The 27,797-nt window shown below is 37.9% G+C and overlaps 2 protein-coding genes across 2 annotated transcripts; both read left to right on the forward strand.

The window, feature by feature from the left end:
* Window positions 1-27: 27 nt before the first annotated feature.
* On the forward strand, window positions 28-16,566 carry mst1 (macrophage stimulating 1). The gene is made up of 19 exons (XM_044347716.1): window positions 28-274; window positions 403-460; window positions 920-1,064; window positions 2,858-2,973; window positions 3,072-3,186; window positions 5,880-6,016; window positions 6,614-6,734; window positions 6,912-7,030; window positions 8,631-8,805; window positions 9,245-9,375; window positions 9,945-10,047; window positions 10,322-10,458; window positions 10,597-10,629; window positions 10,726-10,843; window positions 10,916-10,993; window positions 12,092-12,238; window positions 12,342-12,448; window positions 12,761-12,900; window positions 14,556-16,566. Exons 2-19 carry the CDS (start codon window positions 412-414, stop codon window positions 14,715-14,717), a joined length of 2,133 nt encoding a protein of 710 aa, XP_044203651.1. The 5' UTR covers window positions 28-274; window positions 403-411; the 3' UTR covers window positions 14,718-16,566.
* Window positions 16,567-17,553: 987 nt separating this feature from the next.
* On the forward strand, window positions 17,554-27,557 carry si:ch211-161c3.6 (high mobility group AT-hook 2b). Its single transcript, XM_044349446.1, has 6 exons — window positions 17,554-17,714; window positions 19,731-19,937; window positions 20,132-20,215; window positions 24,465-24,515; window positions 24,672-24,710; window positions 26,763-27,557. The coding sequence occupies exons 2-6, from the start codon at window positions 19,833-19,835 to the stop codon at window positions 26,844-26,846; spliced, it is 363 nt and encodes a 120-aa protein (XP_044205381.1). The 5' UTR covers window positions 17,554-17,714; window positions 19,731-19,832; the 3' UTR covers window positions 26,847-27,557.
* The last annotated feature ends 240 nt before the right edge of the window (window positions 27,558-27,797 follow it).

A 27,797-nucleotide genomic window follows, 5' to 3' on the forward strand; every position in this document is an offset into this window, starting at 1 on the left:
TTTTTTGCAGGACATTTGGTTTAAATTGTAGATACAGAGCTGTCAGAGAGGATATTTGACTTTTATGAAAAAAGCGCATGAACAGGGACCTATGTGCCACCCTTCATTAATGATTAATAGGCGTATTGATTGGCTGTGTTTTGGGGATTAGGGCCTCTGTTTGAGTAACAGGACTCAATGTTCGTGTGTGGGTGGTTGTGTTTTAGTTTTTTATTTTTTCTGCGTAGCTCTGACCTCTTACTCAAGCCTTTCGAGGATTTTTCTCTTTTATCAGGTCGATGGGACGTTTAATTACTCTTTAGTTTAGGACGAAAACAAAGCTCAGAACAAGACTTCAGAGAGCAGAGATCTCAGTCTGTGGTTACACTTCCAGTATTATAAAACAGTCTTTATCTTTCACAGCTAGAAACAATGAAACTGCTGTTGTCCTGTCTTCTCCTGACTGCTGGACTTGTCACTGGTAGGAAAGTTTTAATTATATTTATACAATTATAAATTACTGAGTGATATTTAATCTTCTACAGTGTATTGAGGACAATACAGTTTGGGTTTTATTTGTATTTTGGTTTCAAATGAGCAGAATAACTATCTGTGGGATTATAAAGCATGTGTAAACTTATTTTAAAATTCATATGTTTGATCATTTTTAATCATGTTGTGTAATAAATTTTACTGGATGAATGTATATTACTAATAGTAGTAGTAGTTTCACTAAACAGATGTGTTGTGTTGCTCTTAAATGCTTTTTCTGGTCGCATAAACCAGCAGCAGTGTCTCAGTCCAAAGGTTATATGTGTGCAGGCTCGTGCCCAAATGTTGCAGTGGGTACCAGTGAGCACCTGCACTGCACCAAACAGATACAGGTTCAATAAGTCCTCCTGCAGAACTCTGTGTTTCTGGTTCTGTTGTACAAAAACAGGGTACCGCAGTCCTCTGAATGACTTCCAGCGTTCGGAGGGCAGAGAGCTGGTTCCTACCTCCTGGAACTCAGCTCGAGTGCAAATGTTGCCGGGCCTGAACCTGGAGGACTGCGCCACACGCTGCTCCCAGTCACTGGACTGCAGGTACCCACATTAAACTGACAAGAGTTTGTTACTATTACATCACTAGGAACCATTTCCCCAATAAGTCCACACACAGAACAGGTATGTTAGATGTTACTTATGACTTGATTGATTTAAAATATGCATATAGTAAAACTTTAAAGGTCTGTAATGAGCTCCATATCTACATAAATAAAAATAATATTTAGGTTTTCAGGCTGTGAGCTTTTAAAGATACGAACACACAGCATCAGGGCCAAACCTGCTCAATGATGAGACTCAAAGTTGGCAAAACAGTCTCAACTCAAGGTCCTTTAGATGCTGTTCTGGAGCTTTCAAAAACATCACATGATCTTCACCGATAGATGAAGTTTGCACAGTTGTCATGGAATTGTAGATGCTGAAATTTCATTTTTTTTTAGTATTTAATAATAGTATTTTAAGGAATCCTTGTTGAGACTGAAAGTTCATTGTCATTAAATTTCTTTATAACATACAACATATAACTTCATTTGCTGAGGAAGACGGTGTTATATGGTCGAAAGCTCAAAGAACAGCTACTTATGGACCTTGTGTTTAGATTGTTTTGCTAACTATTCACTGATGATTTATGAACTTTCTATGTGTGAGTTATTGCTCACTGTGACATCATTAATTAAGGTTTGCAGGTTTTTGCATTTTGAACACTATCAATGTGATAGTTTCGAATGTTGGTACGTTATTAATAAATAACTGTTGGCTCAGATGTTATGAGGCTCCTCCAAAATAGATATTCCACAGCCACGAAGAATACACCAAACAAAGGGATCCTTCAATTTAAAGCATTATTTCAGTTTATTGCATTCATTTTTTTATCAGTTATAATAACATTGTCTTCACTAACTAACTGCTGAGATCTGAAACAGCCAGACATCGTTAGTTAGACGATCAAACAGGTTGTAAACAAACCAACAGTTTAGCCAGATTAACTAAACCACCTTATTAGGTGGTAAAACTAAAAGTGAGGGCACCTGAACTGTTGGTGATATAAAAATTGTGTGCGTTCACTCAGCAGTCTATTCTGTTTTTTATCTATGCTCAGTTCAAGTCTGTGTAAAGCTTTGAGTTTGATGTGGAATAAAATCTTCAGGCCAGTAACTAACTCTTAACTTTTAAAGGTTTTCTGTGAGAAATGAAAAGTTACTAAATCTATAATCTCTATCGTTTCCACAGACTAATTAACTGCTGCTCCAAGTCACATTGATATGATTAAGTAGTGAAGCATCACAATAACAGGATTATAACTAACACAACATTAATATTAGTAGCAACAATTATTCATTATTGCTTATTTTCCAGAACACATAATTTCACATATTTAACAGAAAATAAATGATATGTAATTATTCTATATCACAACATATATTTGCATATTGATTTTCTTATTGTGGATCTTACAGTAGGTCAAAGTTTAATCAGTAAATTGATTTATATACTGTTGATGGATGTTTACAACAGACAGTTAACATAACATAACTTTAGCTTCATTTTCATTTCCAAATAACTTTGTTAAAGTGTTGGATTATTTGTTGGCAACTGATTTTTATTATTCCTGATAGAAATTATTATAGTAGTATGAAAATAAGACCCAGAATTAGCTTTAAAAATGTTAGTTTCCAGACTGACAACCTAAATATTCTTTTATTGTCTTATTAGTGAATAATTGATCAACATTAGTAAGCCATGACTTACAAAACCTTTATTAATATACTTTATTGTAAGTTTTTACCAATCAGTGTATCAATCTCTGACATGAAAATTTGCCTCAACACCAGAGCGTTCAACTATGAGACACGTCCGACTGTCACCTGTAAACATCTGCCCTGGGTGGGCGACGGCAGCAACGCGGAGGTGAAGAGAAACGTTAACTGTGACCTTTACGAGAAGAAAGGTAAGACACGTGTGTGCTCACGTTGTGTGACGTTTCAGAGATCAACGTGACTTATCCGTGCTCGGAGGTGTTTGATTGGTTTGCTTTTTGTTATGAAGTCTATGTAAGGAAGTGCATCGTGGGTAAAGGGGAGGACTACCGAGGGAAAGTCTTCACCACAAAGAGCGGACTCACCTGCCAGCAGTGGTGGTCCAAGTTTCCTCATGATCACAGGTGAGACAGTTCCTCTGATGAATCTTTGCATGTGGATGTTTTAGTCTTTCATACAGCAGAAGTCATTGTTTCAGGAGACTGGATCTGAAATAAAACTGAATATGAGGTTAAAGTGCTTGTGAGGGTGTTCGCATCTATATGAACAGTGAAGGATTTTGTCCCTTTACACAAGTTCATACATAATATGACTGGGTTTATTTCAAGGGTTACTTTCTCAAATTTCACATTGAAAACTAGTAAAGACACACAAGCAAACAAATAAAAAGAATAAATTAGAATAAATTAATATCTTCCTCATCTTTCCAAACTTAACTGTTAATCAGTAGATAAAATTAAAAGTCCCGCTGTTTTCATAATGTATATTCACTCAAGGGAAAAATGAAATGAAATGAAGGAAAAGTCAGAATTAAGGAATTGAAGAATTGGCCTTGTAGGAATACCAAGTTATACATATAATTGCATGTTTAGTTAAGCAATGATAATAAATAATAATAGTAATACAGGCTTAATACAGTCAAAAATGGGGACGAGGTAAACCACATACAGTACCAGTCAAAAGTTTGGACACAGCTTCTCATTCAAGGGTTTTTCTCTATTTTTACTATTTTCTTCATTGTAAAACAACGATGAAGATATCAAAACTATGAAATAACACATATGGAATCATGTAGTGAACAAATATGTGTTAAATAAACCATAAACCATATTTGATATTTTAGATTCCTCAAAGCAGCCACCTTTTGCTTTGATAACAGCTTTGCAGACTCTTGGCAGTATCTCAACAAGCTTCATTAGGTCGTCACCTGGAATGCTTCTAATGAGCAGGTGTGCCTCGTCAAAAGTTAATTGGTGGAATTTCTTGTCTTCTTAATGCGTTTGAGATCATCAAACGAGGTTGTGTTGGTATACAGCAAATAGCCCTATTCGATCACTGTATTAATCCATATTATAGCAAAAACCGTTCAACTAAGTGTAGAGAAACAACAGTCCATCATTACTTAAAGACATGAAAGTCAGTCAATCCGGAAAATTTCAAGAACTTCAAATGCAGTCGCAAAAACCATCAAACGCTATTATGAAACTGGCTTTCATGATGATCGTTCCAGGAAAGGAAGACTAAGAGTAACCTCTGCTGCAGAGGAGAAGTTCATTAGAGTTACAAGCCTCAGAAATTGCCAATTAATGGCGCCTCAGATTAGAGCCCACATCACTGCTTCCAAGTAACAGACACATCTCAACATAAACTGTTCAGAGGAGACTGTGTGAATCAGGCCTTCATGGTCGAATTGCTGCAAAAAAACAACTGCTGAGGGAGAATAAGAGAAGAAGAGAATTACTTGAACCGAGAAACACAAGGGATGGTCATTAGACCAGTGGAAATCTGTAGTTTGGTCTGATGAGTCCAAATTTGAGATTTTTGGTTCCAGACGCTGTGTCTTTGTGAGACGCAGAGAAGGTGAACGGATGGTATCTTCATGTTTGGTTCCCATCATGAAGCATGGAGGAGGAGGTGTGATGCTTTGCTGGGTGACATTGTTGGCGATTTATTCAGAATTTAAGGCACACTTAACCAGCATGGCTACCACAGCATTCTGCAGCGACATGCCATCCCATCTGGTTTGCGATTAGTGGGACCTTCATCTGTTTTTCGACAGGACATTGACCCAAAACGCACCTCCAGGCTCTGTAAGGGCTATTGGACCAAGAAGGAGAGGAGTCAGATCACCTGGCCTCCACAATCACCCAAACTAAACCCAGTTGAGATGGTTTGGGAAAGGAAAAGCAGCTAACAAGTGCTCAGCATATGTGGGAACTCCTTCAAGACTGCTGGAAAAGCATTTCAGGTGACGACCTCATGAAGCTGATTGAGAGAATACCAAGAGTGTGCAAAGCTATCATCAAGGCAAACAGTGGCTACTTTGAGGAATCTAAAATATTAATCATATTTTGGTTTGTTTAACACTTTTTGGATTACTTTACAAAGTTTTGACTTTTACTGTACACAAAAGCTAGAAAAAGTGTTATTATTCTTATTTATTTTACAAAATCCATATTCACACACAATATCCAATTTGTCCAAAGTCAAGTCCTTTGTGACAGAAATGATTATTTCAACATCAGTAAATATGAATGTAAATGTCTTACTTCGTCCGTTGTCCGGAGGATTTTGGCTGCACAGCTAAAAAAAAAAAGTTAGAAATATAGTAAAGTGGTTTGTAAGCGTAGCTGTTTTTTAATAGACACTACAGTCATTGATAGAAAGAATAGCAGATGTTAAGTGATATTAATCGCAGCCACAGAATGATTTTAGATCAAGTGAAGAACTGTCAATTAACATTTTGGAACTTGCTTTCCTTTACAGGTCAGGTAGATTATTTTATTACTAATACACCAAACATTATGTTTAATCATGTGTTATCTTTCTGTAGTTGTGTTCTGGATGTGTAAATTGCCAAAGCAATTCATTTTAACCACTAATTTTGTCACTTTGTACTCTAAAATATGTCCTAAACTGTTCATCTGAGGTGAATGTAAACACCCTGAAAGTAAAGCTGAGGGTCAGCAGTTTAACTTCATTCAGTACGAAGCCAACACATCAAAACAATGTGTCACTGTCCAAAGAGCTCTTTGACTGGACTGTATGAGACCTGCAACAGTCCGTCACTCACTGTAAAACTCTGTGCGTGTCTCAGGTGGACTCCCACAGCCACTAATGGCCTGGAGTTGAACTACTGCAGGAATCCAGATGGGGACCGCATCGGTCCGTGGTGCTACACCACCGACCCGGAGCGACGCTATGAAAGCTGCAACATTCCCCAGTGCAAAGACGGTACAGCCAACACATTTCCATGACGTATGAGAAGTACATACAAGTGTGATGGATGGGTAACACTTTATTTTACAGGTCCTGCAGTTTTCTAATAATTTCATCAGAAATTTCTTGACGAGACTTGTGTAATTTGAAGCTAATTATAGGAAAGGAGAAAATGTTGACTTTCAGGGGAATTTCTTTACAAGAACTCTTCAGTCTTTCTCATTGGAATAAAAAAAACGGGAAGGGATTCATTCAGTTGTTGTAAACTTTATTCTCCATGTTTAATTGTATAAATTTCCTGTAATTTACATTTACAGAGAAAGACAAGCTCTACATATTTGCATGTTCACAGACTAAAAGATACTTTGGTTGAAGAAGGTTGTAATTAACAAGTGTACCAATTGAACATTTTCCCTATAATTAGTACCAAATTGCACAGTCTTCTCCGGGAACCTCCCTAAAAAAAACTACAGTTTCAAATCAGGTCCTTTCTAGGAAATTATTAGGAAACTAGTGAACCGTAAAATAAAGTGCAACAGAATGCATGATTTTTTTTCTTCTCACTTCTCATTTCTCTCACTTTAAAACTGTGTTGGTGGTTTTGTTTTGCAGAGGTATGTATCACATGTAACGGAGAGGACTACAGAGGGCAGGTTGACCACACTGTGAGTGGCAGAGAGTGTCAGAGATGGGACCAGCAGTATCCTCACCAACACATCTACCAGCCTGAAAAGTACTCACACAGTCATCACTGCACTATTACATGTTATTAGCCAAACTGATCCATAATGTGAACTGACAAGAGTGTAACTGTACATTTGTGTTGTTTGCATGTTGAATCAATGTCAGGCAGGACCTGTAAGTCCTTTGTAATTGTTGAAATTAAAATGGCCGATATTTGTTTTCTCAGGTATCCTGATAAGAGTTTAGATGATAACTACTGTCGTAACCCTGATGCCTCTCCGGTGCCCTGGTGTTACACCACAGACCCGGAGGTGGAGAGAGAAAACTGCGAGATCAGCAAATGCAGTAAGATGTTAATTCTGTCACAGAAACACTATTAGAAATATTGATAGTAAATAATAGCTGTCATGTATTGTCTCACAGGATAAATTTGTGGGATTAGACCTTCTTGCTTGTTTCTCTTGTTTTGTTTTGGTCGTTTGTTCTCTCGGGCACGATAGAGGAGACACAAGCTAAATGGAGCCGGTTTGTGTGGTGTTAGAAGTCACAGTGGTAGAGGAGAGTCTCATTAACTCGCTGTAATTAAATTTACTTTTTGGTGTCTGTGCAAATTACTTCCTAAAATGTGAGACGTTTCACAATTGCCCCCAATGATTCTCTTTGATTTAGGAGTAAATGTGGCTAAAGTATGCAGATGGTTGTCTGTGATTCAAGCCCTGCGTTCTTTCTCCAGGTTTCAGGTTAATTAAAGGTTAATTAAAGTGTTTTTCATTATTTTATTTTCTTTGTACACTTTAGTTCAATTTTCATTTAGCTTCAATTAATTTTCAGGGTGGTTCATCTTTAGTTTTATTGATGTTAGTAGTAGTTTGATTATTTTACAGATTTACATAAATAAAAAAAATATGATAGAAATAAATTTCCATGTTGTATTGTTTGTAATGTGGATAATGTAACACAAAAACAAGTAATAAATACTTTTTAGAATTTATTTAGAGTATTTTTTCAGCATATACTCGAGTTCAAACTCTTTTTGAGGTTAAAACCACAATGTTTAATTCTGAGTAATTACTTGACAGGGTTCAAGGATAAATCCTGAACATTTAGCTTTAAAACATTCAGCCCAAAATAAAACAAAACAGGACATTAGTGTTTTCTCCAAAATTTCAACATGAGTTGTGCAAGTTGTGCATTTCCACTAAGAGCAGAGATCATCAGCGGGGCTGAAAATCTATAAGACAGCGCCATCCTGTGGTGTAGTTGGCATTTAGTAAAAAAAAACAAAACAACAGCATTGCTCCAAATCAATTCTTATTGTCTTATAGATCAACAAAAAGATTTAAAAACAAAATATCATATTTTTATTTGAATGTTGCTGTGTGTGAAGAAGAGAAAGAACTTAAAACTAGGTCAGAAAAAAAAATATGGGAGGAATGAAAATTAATTTAAAAAGAAGAGTCAAAAGGAAATAATTTTGATAGATGATAGGTTTTTCACATTTGAGAAATTTAAACAAAAGTATAAAATCCCCAGTTTAATCTTTTCAATGTCAGATTTTATAGTGTCTTAGAGAGTTTTTTTTCTTGACTTTATTTTTAATCCTTATAGTGATTAAGTCTACACACCATCATGTTCATATCACATCATTTATTCGTGCACAATTATAGACTTGAAAAGAAGATTCACTAAATAATTCATTAAATATTTAGTGAAATAATTTTAAATTAAATAATTTCCTTCACTGTAGTTTAAGGCTCAGCCATTCTGTGTCATCATATTGAATGTTCTGGAAAATCTTTTGTTATGTCTTTAATTTCACTAAAAAGCTGCAACAAAATCCTCTTTTCTCCTTTATTGCCTTTATTGGCATCCTGCCTTAGTGGGCCCACATCACCTAACGCTGCACACTCATTTATTTCCTTCTCAACTTGCTCCTTCCCTTCAGCTGAGGTGCGTGTTGAGAAACGCCAGCGCTCCAGCTTCACCACTAACTGTTTCCGTGGCCGCGGGGAGGATTACCGTGGTAAAGTCAACGAGACAACATCTGGTATCGCCTGCCAGCGGTGGGACGCCCAATATCCTCATGAGCATCCCTTCTACCCAAATACATATGAATGCAAGTGAGTATGTATATAAAAAACTGTATGACGGAGGGGAAAAGAAGGTGAAAACACTTTGGGGTTGTTTTCTTCACTCATAACCTGTTAATTCAAAAGTTCTCCATTTGCTTCACACATGAATATTAATGTCGAGATGTCACTGCAGTGAAATTTCTTATTTCTCTGCTGACAGTTGACAGAATGATGGATGGTCAGCAATGCGGGACGCAATACAGATGTGAAATGAATATTAAACTTATTTGTGACGCAGTGATTTCTCATCACACTAAAATCGATTACCAGCTTTTCAATCATCGGTTTTAAGAAGAAGCTACAAATTATTTTAATATAATCTATAGGTCTGTAAATTAAAAGGGAGAAGCACAAACAGTATGTCTGAAGCATTAGTGATGAGCTGGTGGACGTTGTTTAAGCTGACTGTGTGTAACACTTCATCCAGGGGTTTGGAGGAGAACTACTGTCGTAACCCAGATGGGTCAGAGGCTCCCTGGTGCTTCACATCTGTGTCAGAGATGAGGACCGCTCTCTGCTTACAGATCAAACGCTGCGCAGACGACATCGAAGCTGAGGGTACAACTCATTGATTCAAACTACAGCAAAAAGATGAACTCAGTGAATGAACACGAGGCTAGACTGTATGAATATTCACATGAGAAGAAAGGTCCAGAAATACTCAGAAGTCCCCTCCAATAAAAGCCCACAACCACACACGACCCCCAGAAAAGTTTGACCAGGCACCAAGAATTTTCATTTGAATCATTTGGATTTATCAACCTTTATTTATTCAGTGATCTGCTCATATACACTATTTATTTACTGTATTTTTATTGGTGTATTTAACAGGGACAGTGCACATTAATAAACTGTAAATGCACCAGAATTATTGCTAAAAGTTTTTTTTTAATCTGCAGTCCCAACATCAAGGTTCAAATATTCAAATAGTCTAATTTACATGAATTTTGTCAAAAAATACTGGAATCAGCTTATAAAATGACATCCATCTGTATGTTTTTAAGGATGTAAATCCCTCCATGAAATTGCTACTTTATTCCATTTTTATTACTTTTTTTAACCACTATTACTGTCTGTTATAATTCAACAAGATCACTACAATCATATTATTTTCCTTTTTTTTCCAGATTGCTACCATGAAAATGGAAAAAACTACCGAGGCATGGTTCGTAAAACTCGTAAAGGCATCACCTGCCAGAAATGGAACGTGAACACACCTCACCGGACCAAGTATGATGATAATTTAAGAGTTACAAAATCAGTATTTATATAAGAAGAAAACAGTCTATAGGCGTTTGGGGACATTCATGATAAAGGCAAAAGAAAGGAAAGAAATGGACTCTGCTGATTGCCTTTATATTACATCTCTTGAATCCTTTAATATACCATCAGCATTATGAGTGAATGCTCTTTCTTTACAAAAGTAAAATGCAAAAAACAAACTCTCACCCCACTTATCTGTGACATATACGACATGCCTTCAGTTTTAAAAATGTTTTTTCAGAATAAACCCAAGGACGCATCCTGAGGCCAATCTCACAGAAAATTACTGTCGAAACCCAGATGGGGACCAGCACGGACCCTGGTGCTACACCACTGATCCCAAAACTGAGTTTGACTACTGCGCCATCAAACAGTGTGGTACACAACTCTGCTTTCTTTGTCTGTTTTAAGATCCTCAAAGTAGTTTAACGAACTCTGTGGCAACAATTCATCCAGAACTGCTCTAATCTGACAGGCAATTTAACGATTCATCTGTTTCTTGGTGTTTTCAAACAGCTGGAGAGAGACCGCCCATGACTGAAACAGTAGGTTAGTTTCCAAATTAATATGAAGCAACATTTGCAAGATGACATTAAGCCTCTGTGTGTGTTTTTACAATGATATTTCACCTTTCCATGAACACAGAGAACACAGAGGAGTTTAGTGAGTGTGGGAAGAGAGAGGACCGCTTCCAGAGGACAAGGTTACGTATCGTAAATGGGATACCTGGGAACTCGCCGTGGACAGTGAGCCTCAGAGACAGGTTAGTCCGAGAGATTTAGACTCAAAATACGCTCTGCTGTGCTGCGTATGACCTCTGACCCCTTGTGTGCAGGAAAGGAAACCATTTCTGTGGAGGATCCCTGGTTAACCCCAGATGGGTGATCAGCACCAAGCAGTGTTTCTCCTCCTGGTAAACTTTACTCATTTACATGACAGTTTACTGGTAATCAGAAGTACTACTCAACCTGTGACGATAGTTGTTTAGTCGTCTGTGGCTCTGGACAGAAATTTGTCAACACTGAGAGAATTACTCATCATCACTTAATCTCTTAATCTCATTCTGATAAAGCAGTATAAGCATGAAGATGATGCTTCATGTGCAGTGGTGGGAAAAATATTGAAGTCTTAGGTAAAAGTAGCAGTACCGCTAAAATGTAGTAAAAATATTCCATCAGAGGTAAAATTCTTGCATTCAAAATCTTACTCAAGTGAAAGTATTACTTACGCAAAATTTACTTAAAGTATCGAAAGTAAAAGCACTAAAAAAAAAGAAAAAACTTTTTAATAGTTAATCTACTTTTTTTTAAAATGACTGCTTACTGATTTGGATTCATTGTGTGTCAACACACCCAGAGGAAGGCAAGTGTGCCGACACGTGTTAGTGTATTTTTAATTTATTAGCCTATGTTTATTAAAGGCTTTTTATTTTTAACCGTCCACTTGAGTGTCTGGAATTAGATTTTTTATGCCACACCCCGCTCATGGATGAGGGCATATTGTTTCCTCTTTAAAAATGGTCTTTCCCCCCACCAAGAGCACCGGTGTTTGTGGTGTTGCCAAAAGAAAAAGACCATTTAATGTCAAAGTGAAAATAGATCTGTACAAAGTGATCTAAATTAAGTACAAATATAACAAATGAAAATACTGAAAAGTAATCTATAGCTGTAAAATAAATGTATTGGGTTAAGAAATAGAATATCTCCCTCTGAAACTTAGTTGAGTAGAAGTATAGTGAAGAGTAAATGTACTTTGTTACATTCCACCAGTGGACGTGGGCCTTTACCAGGCATGAGGCGTCTAACAAAAGATACTATCGAGTTGCATTATGGGAAGTGTAGGACCCAGAGTTTTTGTAGCTTAACCCATGCAACAATTTTTACTATTTTTTAAAAATTTTTAAAAATCTTTGAAGTCCTTTATTGAAGAGTGATATTAAATAACTGAAATAAAATCACAAGTCACACTTTGATTATATTCTCCATGTTAACGTGTCTGCATGTCTGCACAGCTATGTGGACCTGCCCGGGTACTCGGCCATGATGGGAACACTGTATCGTGATCCACAAGAAGGAGAACCTGGTGTGCAAACCATCCCTCTCACCAAGATCGTCTGCGGACCCTCCGAGTCTCAGCTGGTCATGTTGCAACTGGAATAGTGTGTACTGTCAAGTGGCCCCAACATGCACACACACACACACAGACACGTATATACTCAAATATATCAATTATTTCCCTCTGACTCTCTCTCCTTTCTCTAGCCCTGCCCAGTTTAACGAACGTGTCTCTCAGATCTGCCTCCCTCCTGAGCGCTACATAGTAGCTGAGGGGACGACTTGTGAGATCGCAGGATGGGGTGAGACGAGAGGCAAGTATAATTCTGGAAATCATAACTTGACACTGAATTTGCTACATGTCGAGCTTCATGCAACTACAATATGCTTCTATTGCAACAATTAATAATAGATGACTTCCTCAGAACAAGCATCTTGTTTCTGCTCTTGAAGTGATGCATTTAAAGTTGCGTCTAAATGAGAGAGCTATAAAAGCCGTTGAGCAACAGATGGCGTTGCTATTTTCAGAATCGTTCAACATCTGTCCACCTCCGTTTTTCTTTTCTCCATCTCTCTAAACACATTAGCTGCTAATTCATTCCTCCTCCTCTTCACTGCTTTTCAAGGCACTGGAGATGAGACTGTCCTCAACGTGGCACACATACCAGTTCTTAGTAACAAGGAATGCAACAAATACTTCCGAGGTCGTGTTCGTGAGAATGAGATGTGCACCAGCTCTTTCCAGGGTGGAGTAGGTGCCTGTGAGGTAGGTGTCCGTGCAAAGGTGTGCACAGTTTGAAACTTTCTTGTTCATTTTGAGTAGGAAATTTTTAAGTTTTAGAAAGTCTTTAAGTTTATCTTAGAACTGCAGCAGAGTTTCTTCATTCACTCACTAATTCTTTTTTTTTTTTTTTTTTTTTTTAAAAAAGGTTACACTAGAGAAACAGAGAGGGGTATCACAGGTCAAAGTCCCCAGCCAGATTTGGACCAGCGACATTGTGTTTTATTATCGTTTACATCTTAAAGAACAGACAGGTTGCCCTCTGTAATCATTCCTCCTGTTCATAGTGACCATTAGAAGATCCTTTCTAAATGTACTTTCAATGTAAGTGATGGGGGATAAAATCCACAGTCTTCCCTCTGTAATAATAATAATCATTTATTCAAAAGTTTATCTAAAGCTAATGTGGACTTCAGCAGTCCGAAATAGTCAAATCAAGTGGATATCTTCCAAAGTTACAGCCATTTTAGCACAAATTTGTCATTTCTTACGATCCTTCCACTGCAGCTCATCAAAGAAACATTGTCCAGGAAAATGAAAAGAGAGAATTTTGAACTAAAAACACTTTAAATTTGGAAGCTATCCACTTCAATTTGTCTAACTCAGACGACTGAAGTCTCATATTTGCTTCATATAAACTTTTGAAAACATTTTTGCTTAAAACAAGGCTTGTGGATTTTGTCCCCTATCACTTGCACTGCAAGCACGCTAGGACGGGATTTACTAATGGTCAGTATGAAGAGGAGGGATGATTACAGCAAGCAAAACATCTTTTAATGTTCATTTGAGCACCTGACTATTGTTTTAAGACAGACTTGAAAAATGTTTAACCTGTCCTTTAACCATTAGGTCACAAGGACAACCCAACACAGACCCTTTTCTTTGACATTTACTGCAGTGTGCAGTGGCACTAAAGGAATGGTTTGACATTTTGGGAAGTTAGTTTTTTTTTGCTAATTATGACAAGATCGATACCACTCTCATGTCTTCACGCTAAGTATGAAGCTACAACCACCGGCGAGTTACCTTAGCTTAGCATGAAGAATAGAAACAGGGAAACCGTTAGCCTGTCTCTATCCAAAGGCAACAAAATCTGTCTACCAGCACCTCTAAAGCTCAGTTATTAACACGTTATATCTTGTTTGTTTAATAAGTACAAAAAACAAAGTGTTAAAATGGCAATTTACGGGAGGTTATGTGCCAAGAGGTGTTTGTAGGCGGATTCCCCCCATTTCCAGTTTTTATGCTAAGCTATGCTAGCCGACTGCTGGCTGTAGCCTTATACTGAACAGAAAAATATGAGAGTGGTATCAGTCTTCTCATTTAACTTACGAAAGCAAAGAAGCATGCTTCCCAAAATGTCAAACTATTCCTTTAACGACCAAGAATAAAACAGTAAAATGTTTTAAATTAATACTTCAACTACTAGAGCTGAAGAAAACCTTTTGATGACGAAAATCACTTTAGCAAAGAGCATACAGCTATTTATACGTTCCTGTAAATCAAACACATTCGCCATTTGGATAATGGAGGTAGACTGGACAAGATGTGACTGCAAGATGTTTCCAACCTCAGCAGTGACAGTCAGTCATAACAGAGACAAATAATGACTCCAGAGTGTTGTTCCTGTGTGTCTGCAGAGAGACTACGGCGGCCCGTTGGCGTGTCAGAACAGGGACTGCTGGGTACTCGAGGGTGTGATCATCCCCATGAGGCGCTGCGGACACCCGGGGCAGCCCAACATCTTCATCCGTGTCTCGGTCTATGTGGACTGGATCAAGAAGGTCATGGAGATGGCTTAGAGACAGATACTGCCATCCAACAGGGACTGATCAAATCTGCTTTCAACGCCCACTTTCATATGACCATATGTTTTTTTTTTCATCTCAAGAGTTTCTTTTGCAATAAAACATATTAATAATACATGCAATTTTATAATCAGATTTTATTATACGAGTTATAATGTTATTATATTATAAAAATATACAGGAAACATTGCAGGTATCATCTTGTTAATGGAGAAAATGCAGGGACAGCACTGTCATTTGTTGTTTTCTGCTTTGAATTATTTTTTTATGTCCATTTAAATTCAGTTAGTCCTTTCAGCCACAGTATCTGATGTTAAAATGCGTCATTTAAATTCATGAACTGCCTGTTCAGCAGTCAAAATCCACCAGACAGAATGAGCAGAAAACACTTTACATTCTCAAAACATAACCACGTACGCTGAGATGCAAAACAAAGAGCCGTGCAGAGAAGATTTATGATAATAATGTAAGTAAAGTTGTACAAAGTTGTGTTATTTATTCACGAACAACTACAAAACTAATAGCGTCTCAGGTTTGGAGAAGAAGAATAACTGGGAATAATTAACTTCCAATAACAAGGGAGGTGTCGGGGGGTTTTTAAGTTGCACCCTTTACCACAAAACTGTACGCCTCCCCTTGCTCTCCCTGGCATTGAATGGAGCTCCAAAATACCTTCTTTGCCCCCAGCCTCTAAAGAAATCCCTCCTCTGCCTGTCTTTTGATGCCTGCCCCCACCTCTAAAGACATGCCTTTGTGCCTTATGCAGAACTGTATGCGCTGCACATTCTTTCTAGTTCTATAGGAGGATTTTTGTAACCCGGTCCTGATGAGCCCACGGAATTCAGCTTAAATAAACCTCAAGATCAGAGTCCAACAGAATCTCAGACACACCAGCCTGCAGAAGGCCACTGAACTCTCTCTCTCTCTTTCTCTCTCACACAGACGACCATCCCCCTCTTTCTCTCTCTCTCTCTCTCTCTCTCTTATACCTCATTCTACCTTTCTGCCTCTTTCTCTCAGTTATTTTCATAGCAGCATTTTCCCCCCACTTTTGTCTCAACAATCAAAATATACCAACATTTTTTATTATTTTGTAGAAATGAGAACTAATAGAACTGAAGTCTGAGCACATTCCCACCAACTAATAATGGACAATTATCCCATCACTCTGCGTTTGGAAATAGCAGCTTGGCAGTTAGGATTTCAGTGTCATTTTGTTCACTTTCATTTAGTAATATTTATAGTGGATGACTAATCAAAAATTCATATACAACTATCATTTCTTAGCAACTGTTGCCAAAAGTGCTTCTGGGAAACCTGACTGAACTTTTTAGTAAATGCTGCCACAACAATATGCAAATGTTTTCTTTGTTATTCTGTTTTATGGTAATGATAATCAAGTGTAGGCTGCGTGAGATAAACATTTTATGCATGTGAATTCATCAATAGTTTTTTTTTTTCTTCGAAGTGTAATATTCTGGTTTCACAGGATATTCAATCTGTGAATTTCCGAATTACATCATGAAACTGACACTGTAAGCCACGCAAATTGAACTCTGTGCTTCATCTTTGTAACTTAAAGCTTTATATTTTGGTCTCATGCCAACACGCTCACCTGACATGACTCCATGAGCGGTCCAGCATTAAGTCGTCCCTGGAATGTGTATTCACCGCCGTTCAAACATTTCCATCTGTATTTATCAGTTTGTGCAAACTTACACAAAGTTCCCTCTTGAGAATCACAAGGACCAGAAAAAGAAAAATTGACATTATCTTTGCCTCTGCTCTATTTTGTATATTATTTTAAGTGTAATTTCAGCATATACATAAAGAGAAATATGCAACAAAAACTAGAAGTGAAGGGTTTTATTCCAAAAATACTTCTTTTTATTTTCTTCTTATTTTCAAAATAAATTCTAGTAAAAAGAATAAAAGAAGAGGCTACTATGAGACGAGGTGGCATCCAACTAAAACAGTGCATAATCTTTTCGGAATAAAGCTTTTAATTTGTTCAACATGAGGAAACTAAAAGAGAAAATATGTCTTTTTGCTCCCACAGAGTGCACATGTATGTCTGTTCTTTTTACTATTGCTTTCTTCTAATGTATGTTTGCATGCATGGTTGGGTGACATGCTGATTGAATGCCAATTTTTTCCCCCACAAACAAATGCACATGAGGCAGCTTATACCCTGCACACTTTATTCTCAGAAAAACACAACATATGATATTTTTGCCCTTTGTTATGACTTACAGAAATATATCTCTAACCTTGTAGGTGGGGAGATAACAGCAGAGAGAGAGAGAGAGAGAGAGAGAGAGAGAGAGAGAGAGAGAGAGAGAGAGAGAGAGAGAGAGAGAGAGAGAGAGTGAAACCTCTGCTTTGAATCAGTCTAGACGGTTTGATCTCCCCAACATTTCTACTGAAGCAAACTGAGCCTATTCCTCCTTTCTCTGGGGGAACTTCCCAGCCCCCAGACCCCACTTTGGGAACCCCGGAACCAGAATCTACCCTCCTGTCTGATGCCCGTCTCTCTCTCTCACTCTCTCTCTCTCTTTTTCTCTCTCTCTCTCTCTCCCTCTCCCTCTCAAGTGGGTGGTCCGGTAGATTTTTCGGGGCGGGGTCCTCTTCAACCCTCCTACCCTCGCTCTTTCTTGAAACATGCTTTAATAGAGAAAGTATGCATTGCATACTGCTCAGCTACAACCCCCCATTATACTGCAACTGGGGTATTCGTGACTGAACGTCTGGGGGGATCACACACATTTCCGATTAGAGGAGGGAGGGAGAGAGAGAGAGAGAGAGAGAGAGAGAGAGAGAGAGAGAGCGAGGGAGAGAGAGAGAGAGAGAGAGAGAGAGAGAGAGAGAGAGAGAGAGATTACCCTTTCATTCCAGCCAATGAGACGGTCGATACACTAAGATTTTCATAGTTGTGCAGGAGCACATTAGGCTGACTGTGAACTTCCAGGTAAAACTGCAAACCGACTCAAGGTAAGTTTAACAGTCTCTGCTCTGATTGTGTTGCATTTGGCGCTGCCTGCATGAACAGGACTATTGAGCCTCAACATGGAGACTATAGCCTGCATGTATGTATGTAGTATGTATGTTCGGGCTGCTTTCAAAGGAGAGCTTTTGCACCTGTGTTCCCCTGCCTTTGTCCTTCGTGGTAAAGTTTTTTGCAGCTCTTATACTAACACTTGGTTCATCCATTTCGGCGGACCTGTTATCACCAAGAAACCCAAGACATTTGAGATCGATTGCGCAAGTGATGGAAGCAGGGGGATGTAGTGTAGTGAGCGCCGACTTTACGCTTTAAAACATTGATGGCCTCGACTGTTGTTTCGGCGTTAACGTGTGCCAGTCCACAACCAAGTCCGGGAAGGTTTTTGCTCGGTCCAGCGAGCACTCACGGTTTCGCTCGAGGAGCGCTTTACGCACCGTCTTTAAAGGCTGCAGAAGAATGTGTTTTTTACGGTTGCAATTGCCGCCCATATGCAAAAAGTACATTCAGTCCCGTTCTTGACTGCCAAACACATACGAGTTGAGCGGACGGGCTGCTCCGCCGCTGCAGAAGAAAGTGCAGGACGCTTGTTGTGTTACTCCAAAACGAGTTTATAAGCGACGAGACGACGTCGTGCGTCTCGTTTGGCTTTAAATCGTTTCATCGAGGACGTAGATTTCTCAAATTGCTCCGACTTCCTGCTTCTGTGCGGCCGTTTTGATAGGCTGTGTTGGCAATTAGTGTTTGGCACGTTCCTCTCAGAGCTCGACTTTATGGTAAACGACCACCGTGGGACATTACCAACAGCCAGTTTATAGCAGATACTCACTGTTTACTGTGTTAATACAAAGTAAATTAATTAAGTGAAGAGGTCACCAGAAAAATATACTGTGTTTATGTTATTGTTACATAGGAGAGCCATTAATATGACCTATATAACTTCACATACTAGAGCTGAAACAGTTAGTCGATTAATCAATTAGTTGATCCACTAACTAATAATTAATCTGGAATTATTTGATAATGATTTAATGGTTTCAGTCGCTTTTAATATTTCCTATAGTCTCAACTTCTCAAATGTTAGGATTTCCTAACTTTTCCTGTCTTATGTGATAATAATCTGAACATCTTTTGGTTTTGGATTGTTGGTTGAACAAAACAAGCAATTTGAAGACCTCAATTTGGACTTTTTCACTGTTTTTTGGACATTTTATGGACTAAACAATTAAATGATTAAAAAGGCCTCAACAGATAGCTCTGACAATTTTCCCTAATTAACTGAACATTTGTTTAGTCCATAAAATGTAGGAAAATGATAAAAAATGTGTATCACAATTTTCTAAAGTGCAAAGTCTTTAAATTAAAAAGCTGAAACCAGAGAGATAAAATACTTACATGATTCATCAATTATCAAAATAGTTGCAGATTAATTTTCTGTCAATCAACTCATCAATTAATCGACTAATTATTGCAGCTCTAAAGTTCACCGTAGCCTTCAGAGTCAGATTTTTAAAGTCTGTTATCTTGTTCTCATTCTTTCCATTTAGATATTGCATGAAGTACTTTCTGTTTTTGTTTTAATTCATTAGCACAAGTTTCTCAGTAAAAGTTGTAGCAGCATCAGCACGCCTACAGCTTGCACAAACCCATTGAGAAATACCTCACAGAGGGCAGATGGTAGATTGAGTTGTGAATATCTGTGCTACTTTTAGTCACTGCACACCATTCTCATGTTTCCCTGCGTTTGCCAGACCCCTGTCTGTGTTCCGATGAACCTGGTGCCAAGGCTTATGTATAAGCTGTTCCCACGCTTGTGCTTGAAAAGGGGTCCAGTGTGATTCTGAATGATCCATTAAGCACAGACTGAACCTCACTGTGATAATTGTGCAGAAATTAGATCATTTGAATTCATATAGTGATATATCTGATCATCCTAAATACTTCTAAGATAATTGCTGCACAAACACATTTAAAAGTAGTCATTTTTCACATTTCTTTACACATAGCTCCAGCTCCTGATACTCAGGTCTTCTACTCTGCAAGCCCACGAGGCCGCTCCTCCAGCCTTTGATGCCCACACTCTTTGAAGCAGGTGGACAGACATAGGCATGAGTCACAGTGGGACCAAAGAGCCGTCTCCCGAGCCAAGCACTGCCCAGTCACCTCCTGAGCCTCAGCGCAGGGGCAGGGGTCGGCCGCGGAAACAGCAACAGGTGGGACTTCAAGATGAATTTGATCAACCCAGTCCTTAAATAATTAAGTATCTAATTAAAACATTAAAAAAGTCATCCTGAGTCATCCTAGAGTTGATTATGTGATGATGCCTTCTGGCTGTAGACAACAGATCATGCAAACAGTTGACAGTTGTTGGTTTGTTTATGGTTGCACATGTGATCTCTCTCTACAGGAGCCTGTTGGACCACCGACTCCAAAGCGACCAAGAGGACGACCAAAAGGCAGCAAGAACAAAGGCCCCAGAACTGCACTGAAGGTTGAACTGATCAGAGTGTCTAAGACACTTAATATTAATTTGAACTTATATATCAGAACAGCACCATAATACTGCAGTGTAGTGCTACAATTTACATTACAGAACATTTTGGACAAATTATATTTATAATTTTAGTTATCACAAGAAAGTGAAAAAATGAAAGATTTTGTGACTTCTGTCTTGAGTTGGAATCATCAGGGGTAGATTTAGTCATTTGGGGGCCTTAGGAAAACTCATTGTGCCTTTTTTCATCCTTTCTCCAACTGAGAATATAAATCTCAGCAGTGGTAGAAATTTTATTGAAGTAAATCTATCAATGTCACACTTAAATAGTCCTGCAATCTAGTATAAGAAACATAAGTATTATCAACAAAGTGTACCTGCATGTACACACAAGACACAAGTCTCCAGGAGGAGCTCATTTTAACTACTTTATACACTGCTGGATAGATTAATCTATGATATTATATAATGTTGATCATTGTTGATCACATGTTTTGTGAGTAAACTTTGAAGCTGCAGTAACCTGTTACAAGGTGTCAGATAAATATAAATAAATAACAAGCACAATGTTTCTGTCTGAAATTGAAGGATACATCAACTTATAAAATATAATGCATCATTATAGATGAAACTACTCTGTACATAAGGTAGTTAAAATGTGTCAATTTGCTTCTTTAAGGACCTGAATATTTCTTCCACACTGGTATGTTTCTGCACATTCTCATCCTCTCTCTCTTGAAAGCAGTTTTCTTTAGGCCATTAGTTGCCTCTTCCTCTTTTCCTCAGTTTCTTTTAATGCAGTTTTCTATTCTTATATTTTTATTGTTTGCATGAGCGCTTGGGAGATTGATGGGGGGGTTGGGGGCTGCTCCCATCATATCACAAGTGAGTCAATGTGGCAGGAAAACGTTAGTTGCTCTTGCTCTTGGGAGTTTTACAATTAACGTGTTACTTTACCTCTCATTTTTTCATTAGAAAGGCTCACTGTGATAACTATTTATCTATATATATATATATCTATATATACTATTTACAGTTTAAAATTGTGTTGAATTGCATCCTTAGCCATATGAGTTTAAGCACGTAGTGTGGTTGTCGTAAGAAGCACTTTGAGGAAGTTTTGTAAGTTATTTCAGGGTATTTATGAGTAAGATTTGTAACATAGTTTTATATGTTTGTATATCGGAGCATTATAATGAATGTAAAGCTGTCAGTGGCCCCATGCAGTAACCTATTTTGCCTGATGGTAAAGTATTCCCCTGGGAATGACCTGGATCTCTAAAACTCTAATTAGGGATCTGTAACAGACAACAAAATGCATAATTGCCTTAAAATTGATGGTCGAACTTGTCTACATGTTTATTACATACTGAACATGAACTTTCCAGTGCATTTGCAATACATGTACCAGTGCATCTGAGAGCTTTCCGAGAAATACATCCTGAAATGCAAAGATTTATGTCTTTGGTAGGACACTGTAACAGTCAGCAATCATCATGGGGGCAAATGTCAGCTTACAACAGAGAAAACACAAGCTGTTATTAAATCAGTGCAGTATTTATGTCTCATGCTTCAGCCTGTGGGTCAGTGTTTAAAAGAAGGAGTGGTCAGTGCAGATGTGGCTATTATTATTCTGAGGAATGAAAGATTGACTTACAGAGAATTAAAAAAAAACTTTGATTATTGTCACCATAAGACTTTCATAAGATCTGCTGCACAGCGGTGGAAAGTACCTGAGTACATTTACTCAAATACTGAATTTACTTTACATGAGTATTTTCATTTCATGCTACTTTATACTTCTTCTCCTCTATGATTCAGAAAGAAATAGTGTACTTTTTACTACATTTACTAAACTACATTTACACGTTTGACAGTTGTAGTTACTTGCAGATTAGGATTTTATATACAAACATTTTATCATCTAATAATATATTATAGATTAACCACTGAACAGTATATTAAGTAGTTGAAATAAGCTCCAACTCTACCAGCTACAACATTAAAATGTTGATTACATATTTATGCATCAGTGATAATAATCCAAAAATATATTAAATATAGTATTGTAACACTCTGAGAGGAGGGATTTTGCAGTATTTGAACAGAGTATTTTACTTATGATACCAAAGTACACTTTGTTGATAATACTTATATGCTTTCACTTTTTCAAAAATTTTCAAAGCAGGACTTTTACTTGTAGTTAATTATTTATACATCTTTGTACTGAAATAAAGTATCAGAATATTTCTTCCACCACTGTTCTGCAAGTCTAGTTACAATAATCAAGATCATCATCCTCACCAATCAGTGCAATTTTCAATCAGTTACAATAAAAAGCAAGTATTTCCAAATTCAGTAATACCTTAAAAACATATAGCTCACTGTCTTTGCAATAGTTATGTATTTGCATGTGTGTTTGCTATGATTTAAAAGAAAAAAGGTGAAAATTTACTAAGATACAGAGTATATTCCCAAAGTGGTGACATTTAACAATTAGACACCCAAATCCACTGTGTATTCAAATTTGGGGAAAAATTTAAAGAAACAACAGATCCGTTTGAGATCAGATGGATATAAAAAACAAAATATGCCATTAATATGTATACTTAACTGTACATATTTTGCTATTATAGTCTTTGATAGTATAACATTTTACTGTTGCTGTGAGACGTCCTCACAGGTTCCTGTGCAGTATGGAAAAGTATGGAATTTGATTTGAGTAATTTCCAGGTCTGGAAAAGTATGGAAAAAAGAAAAGAAAAATATTTGTGACTACTGCCCCTGTTCTGTTTTCTAAAATATAAAATTCAGAATTTCTAAAAATAAATTGATCATACAAGCGAGCCATGAAAAACGAGTGTTTTTCATGGTGTTTGGAGCAAGCAGCCAGCACAGCCAAAAAATATTTACCACTGTGTGAGAGAGCGCGGGCCAGAGCGAGCTTGATGTCGTCACATGCAAAGCAAAAAGTATGGCGTGCGACCGAACGCACACTCCTAGAGCAGAGCCCCAAGTGCCTTATAACTGTACCAAATCTGGACATCTGTGACCAAATTAGTTTGAAAGAAAATCCAGCAATATCTTTGATTTGCAAATATACATAGTATCACAAATAACCACTGTATAACCAGTGAGTTTTACAGTGATGTATTTATCAGAAAAGTAAACAGACTGTCTTTTCTGCGTAAGGAAACCGTACCTTTGTGGCTACGTCCATTGTCATTTCTATGGACACAAGGCTGCACAGACGCTGTGAAAAACAAATTATTAAACTTTTTTCAACTAATTTTTGGTTCTTATTCATAAAAGAGACTAAAAAACATGGGGGTAACAGTAATATAATATTATTTATTCAATATGTTAAGGGAAAATAATATCAGTATAGGTAGCACTGGTTAGTTTACTTCCTCTTTGGTCAGACATGTTTGACCGTGGAGTGTTGGCCAACTTTCTAGGAGTGTGGATTCAACAGCCACAATGCATAAATGCAAGCTTTCTGAGGGCTGGTTTGACAATCCCAAATATAAAGCCTGGTTGGCTCATGATTCCAACTGGGAAAAGTAAGCTGGATGCAAACTGTGTAAAATCATTTGACATCTCCAACATGAGGGAGGCAGCAATTGCAAGCCATATGCAAAGGCACTGTTGTCTTGTCATAGCGTCCTCTGTCATAACGTTTTTTGGTCTAACCCAACATGAGACCATGACCAACCACAAGTGATGAACCCGCCAACGTTTTATTTACATAATAAACATCTAGCTATTTGTACTCAGATGTCAAATATGGTCTGAAAAATGTACCGAGAAGTCTGGAAAAGTATGGAATAGAAATGGAAAACGTGTAGGAAGCCTGTCCTCATTTATGTTCACATAACCACACTGTCATGGGATGACGTGTCTGCCCCTGTTCATCACTAAAGACGGAAGTTTTGATGTAGTTGTTGACAAAGATAACCACATTGGCCATGCAGCTTGTGCTTGTAAAATCAAGTCAGCATTTTCCCAGATACCTTTTTTGTTCTAACTACAATCCATAGAACAAAACTTCAGTAGCTCCTCAGAGAAATGCTTCTCATATGGTACTTTAGAACCAATAGTGATTAAAAATGGCTGCTGTCATAGTTTCAAAAATTACAGCCCTCAATCGAAAACTTCTAAGCTCTTAATCTTAGCTAGTGATCAGTAAGACAGGATTCTTAAAATCTGAAACCTCCCTTTTAACCCTCCATCTGTTCTTTCTCAGAAAGTAGAGCCCGTTGGGGAGAGACGACCTCGTGGGCGACCAAGGAAATGGGTATGGAGCCATCTCTGACACTTTACAGACATCATGGAGTTAATTGTAAATGTATATCCAAAGCCTCCAAGGTGTCTGTCTATGCCAGAGGTATACAGTCCTTGAGGGCAGCTTTTCCTTTGTGTTTTATTGATTGTGTTGCATTTCTTTCCACAGCCCCAGAAAGTAGTTCAAGAAGTAACTGAAGAGCAGCAGGTGAGGAAAATCAAAACTTTAAAAGGCAATAGGGTGGTCCACTTTTGTTTTGACGTAGCCCTTTGAGCCACATGTTCCCTCGGCTGAAAAATAATTTGATGTGTTGTCTATTAAATACATTTTAAAACAAGCAGATTTAAAATCTAACAAACTGAGCCGTGGGATTGTTGCAGAATCATTAAGTCATTACAAGGCATTAAACCTTTTAAACCTCTTCAAGTATTCTTCACCTTTCATTTAAAAGTAACTTGTATTACATTACAGTGAAGCTGGAAAAAAAAGTGACTGTGGAGGAACAAAATTTCAGTTCAACAGAAATCTCTGTTTGTGTCATCCGTTTACACTTTTGACTAATAGCAGTAACATATATGCTGTAAGCATTGAAAAAGAAGTGCTGATCTGCACTGATCTGCAGAGCTCATTGTACTCTTCATGAATATCATAAGCTTGTGTTAACCACTAAGCTTATGTTCTACATTCAGAAGCCCTTTGCACCTATTATAGTGGTTCTGAAGCCAACAAACCATGGCCTACATCATTCCAGTTCAACCAATGCACTTTGATATGTAAATGCCAGTTTATTAGAAATATCAAGATAAAACCAATTCAGTGCCTTATAGTGAAAGGTGTTACCCTCCCCTCATTCATAAAACTGGTGTGAGAAACACCTCTCTGTATAAACCAATACAATTCAACAGCACCACAAACTAGAGCCTCCAAAGTGACCATAAAGTTGAATCAACACCTCTCTGAAACAGTTTAAATAAAAATGGAACATTATAACCTTTATGGAGGTAGAATTAATTGCAGGACTAATTTTGGGGGGCATTTTATCTTTTATTAATACTGATATTAGAGAGAGACAGACAAGAGACATGGGGAGAAAGCGGGTGATGACATGCAACAAAAATCCATGGCGTCTTAGCCACTAAGATACCAGGATGCTCAAGTTGTTGTATTAGAATAACTTAGTTTTAGCTAGATGTACGACATAAACAGCAACTAGAGTTTATATTCTACAGTATCACATGACTATAAGGTGTCTTTGTAATTTTTAGAGAAATAAGCTACATATTATCCACATTACGAATATGAATATGCCAAATAATATTCAAATAGAATATTTATATTTGTATGTGAATTTACTTTTTTGGATTTAGTCATAATTTTCTATCTAGATTTTTTTTTTTCTAATTCTTATTTTTTACAGTACGCCTTATAGCACAAACTTCAGCATGCCATATTGCATTTCACTGCACACAAATAACTGTGTATGTCACACATAAACCAGTACAATATGTGTAATCAGTCAAATATAGAAATTCTGTTGGTTTTGCACCTTTAATGTGAATAGCAAAACAAGCAGTTATATATATTTTTTCTGTACATATGTTCTTTGTTCTTTACGTAAACTGACTTTACGAAGATATGATGAGTTCTTGGAAATGCATATGAGTTCTTGGAAATGCACAGATGGCGGTGCTAAAATCCCCACATACACCTTGAAACGTCCTTTTGTGTATCCAGTTTTGGTGAATATACACCCAGTGTTTCTGGGAAACTTTGTTTCTTTAGACCATCTTGTTCATTTTTCGAATGAACAGATTGCACAACTGTTCTTACCAAAAGCGGGCCAGTTCTCTTGATGCCACCCGTTTGCCTTATCGCATCCTCTCCACTGAGCAGTTTGTCAAAGAGGTTAAGATGCTTCAAGAACTGAAACCGTTGAGACAGGCTCCCTTTTTCAGACGCACGCACTCGAAGGGGAAGAATGAGTCAATGTAGAGAGGGGAAACCTGATCTAACTGTTCTCTTCCTCTGTCTTCTTGGTTTCCTGACATAACCGTCGTCTTCCTCACATTTCTAGGTCTGACAGCTGGACCTACTTCCCCGCACACAATCACTCAATGAAATTTTAATACTCATTCTTGTATTCTCACACTCTTTCTAGTGTTGATTCATTAGTTTAGGGCATAATGAGTCACCAAACTGAAAGAGATCAGACAATAACAGACAAAGTGACAAAGTGGTTTTGGTCCCCTGCTGTTCCAGGGCCCTTCAGAAGAAGGTGAGGAGGGTCCCTCGCAGATTGAGCCCTCGTCATCTCAGGTTCCAGCACAGGAGGAAGGGGAGTAGATAGGATGCCTCTCTACCTACCTCAAGGTTTGGCCTCAAACAAACAGGGGTACAATCTGACTCCTATTTGTGATAGGGATTCAGGAACACACCCACACACACAAAATCATTGCAGACAGTGGTTTCTTCTCCTCAACCATGGATTTGTTGGGTGAACATTTGATTTGATTTGATCTTTGGATAGGGCTTTTTTTTGTAGGGAATAGTTTGACATTTTAGGTTATTTACTTTATTGCAGAGAGCCAGATGAGAGGATTAATGCCACTCTCCTGTCCACCAGCAGCCGGTTAGCTTAGTTTAGCATAAAGCCTGGAAACAGAGGGAAACGGCTAGCCTCGCTGTGTCTAAATCTGTCTTCTAGCACCACTAAAGCTCACTAATTAACATGTTATATCTTGCTTGTTTAATCCCTACAAAAAGTTAAAATGACAGTTTGTGGGTTTTACAGGTGTTATGTGCCTTTGAGCTTTAGAAATGCAGGCAAATTTTGTTACCTTTTGAAAGAGGCAGGCTAGCTGTTCCCCTCTGATTTCAGTCTTAACGCTAAGCTAAGCTAAGCTAAGCTAACTGTTTTTCATGGTATTAATATTCTTATCTTACTCTCATTAAGAAAGCAAAGAAACAAATTACCCAAAATGTTGAACAGTTACTTTAAAGATGCACGCTTTCCTGAACCCCTCAGTGTGTATGTGTGTGGGGAGGTGTGTGTGTGGGAGGGGAGGGGGGGGGGGGGGGGGGGGGGGCAGGGCTGCAGGCTAAAATGAGAGGGGGGTTAAGGAAAAAGGAACCAAACTGAACCGTTATATTGAAACATGTTTCTAAATCAGGTGTCATGAATCCTCACATGGGAGCAAGAAAGTGACATTTTTAGCAATGTTACAATATTATCATGGTGCGCTGAAGTCATTATAATGAAAGTAGATGTGAAAGGTTTTAGTCCAAAATGCAGTA

Source organism: Thunnus albacares, chromosome 4 (assembly GCF_914725855.1).
Source record: "Thunnus albacares chromosome 4, fThuAlb1.1, whole genome shotgun sequence".
Taxonomy (NCBI): Eukaryota; Metazoa; Chordata; class Actinopteri; order Scombriformes; family Scombridae; genus Thunnus; species Thunnus albacares.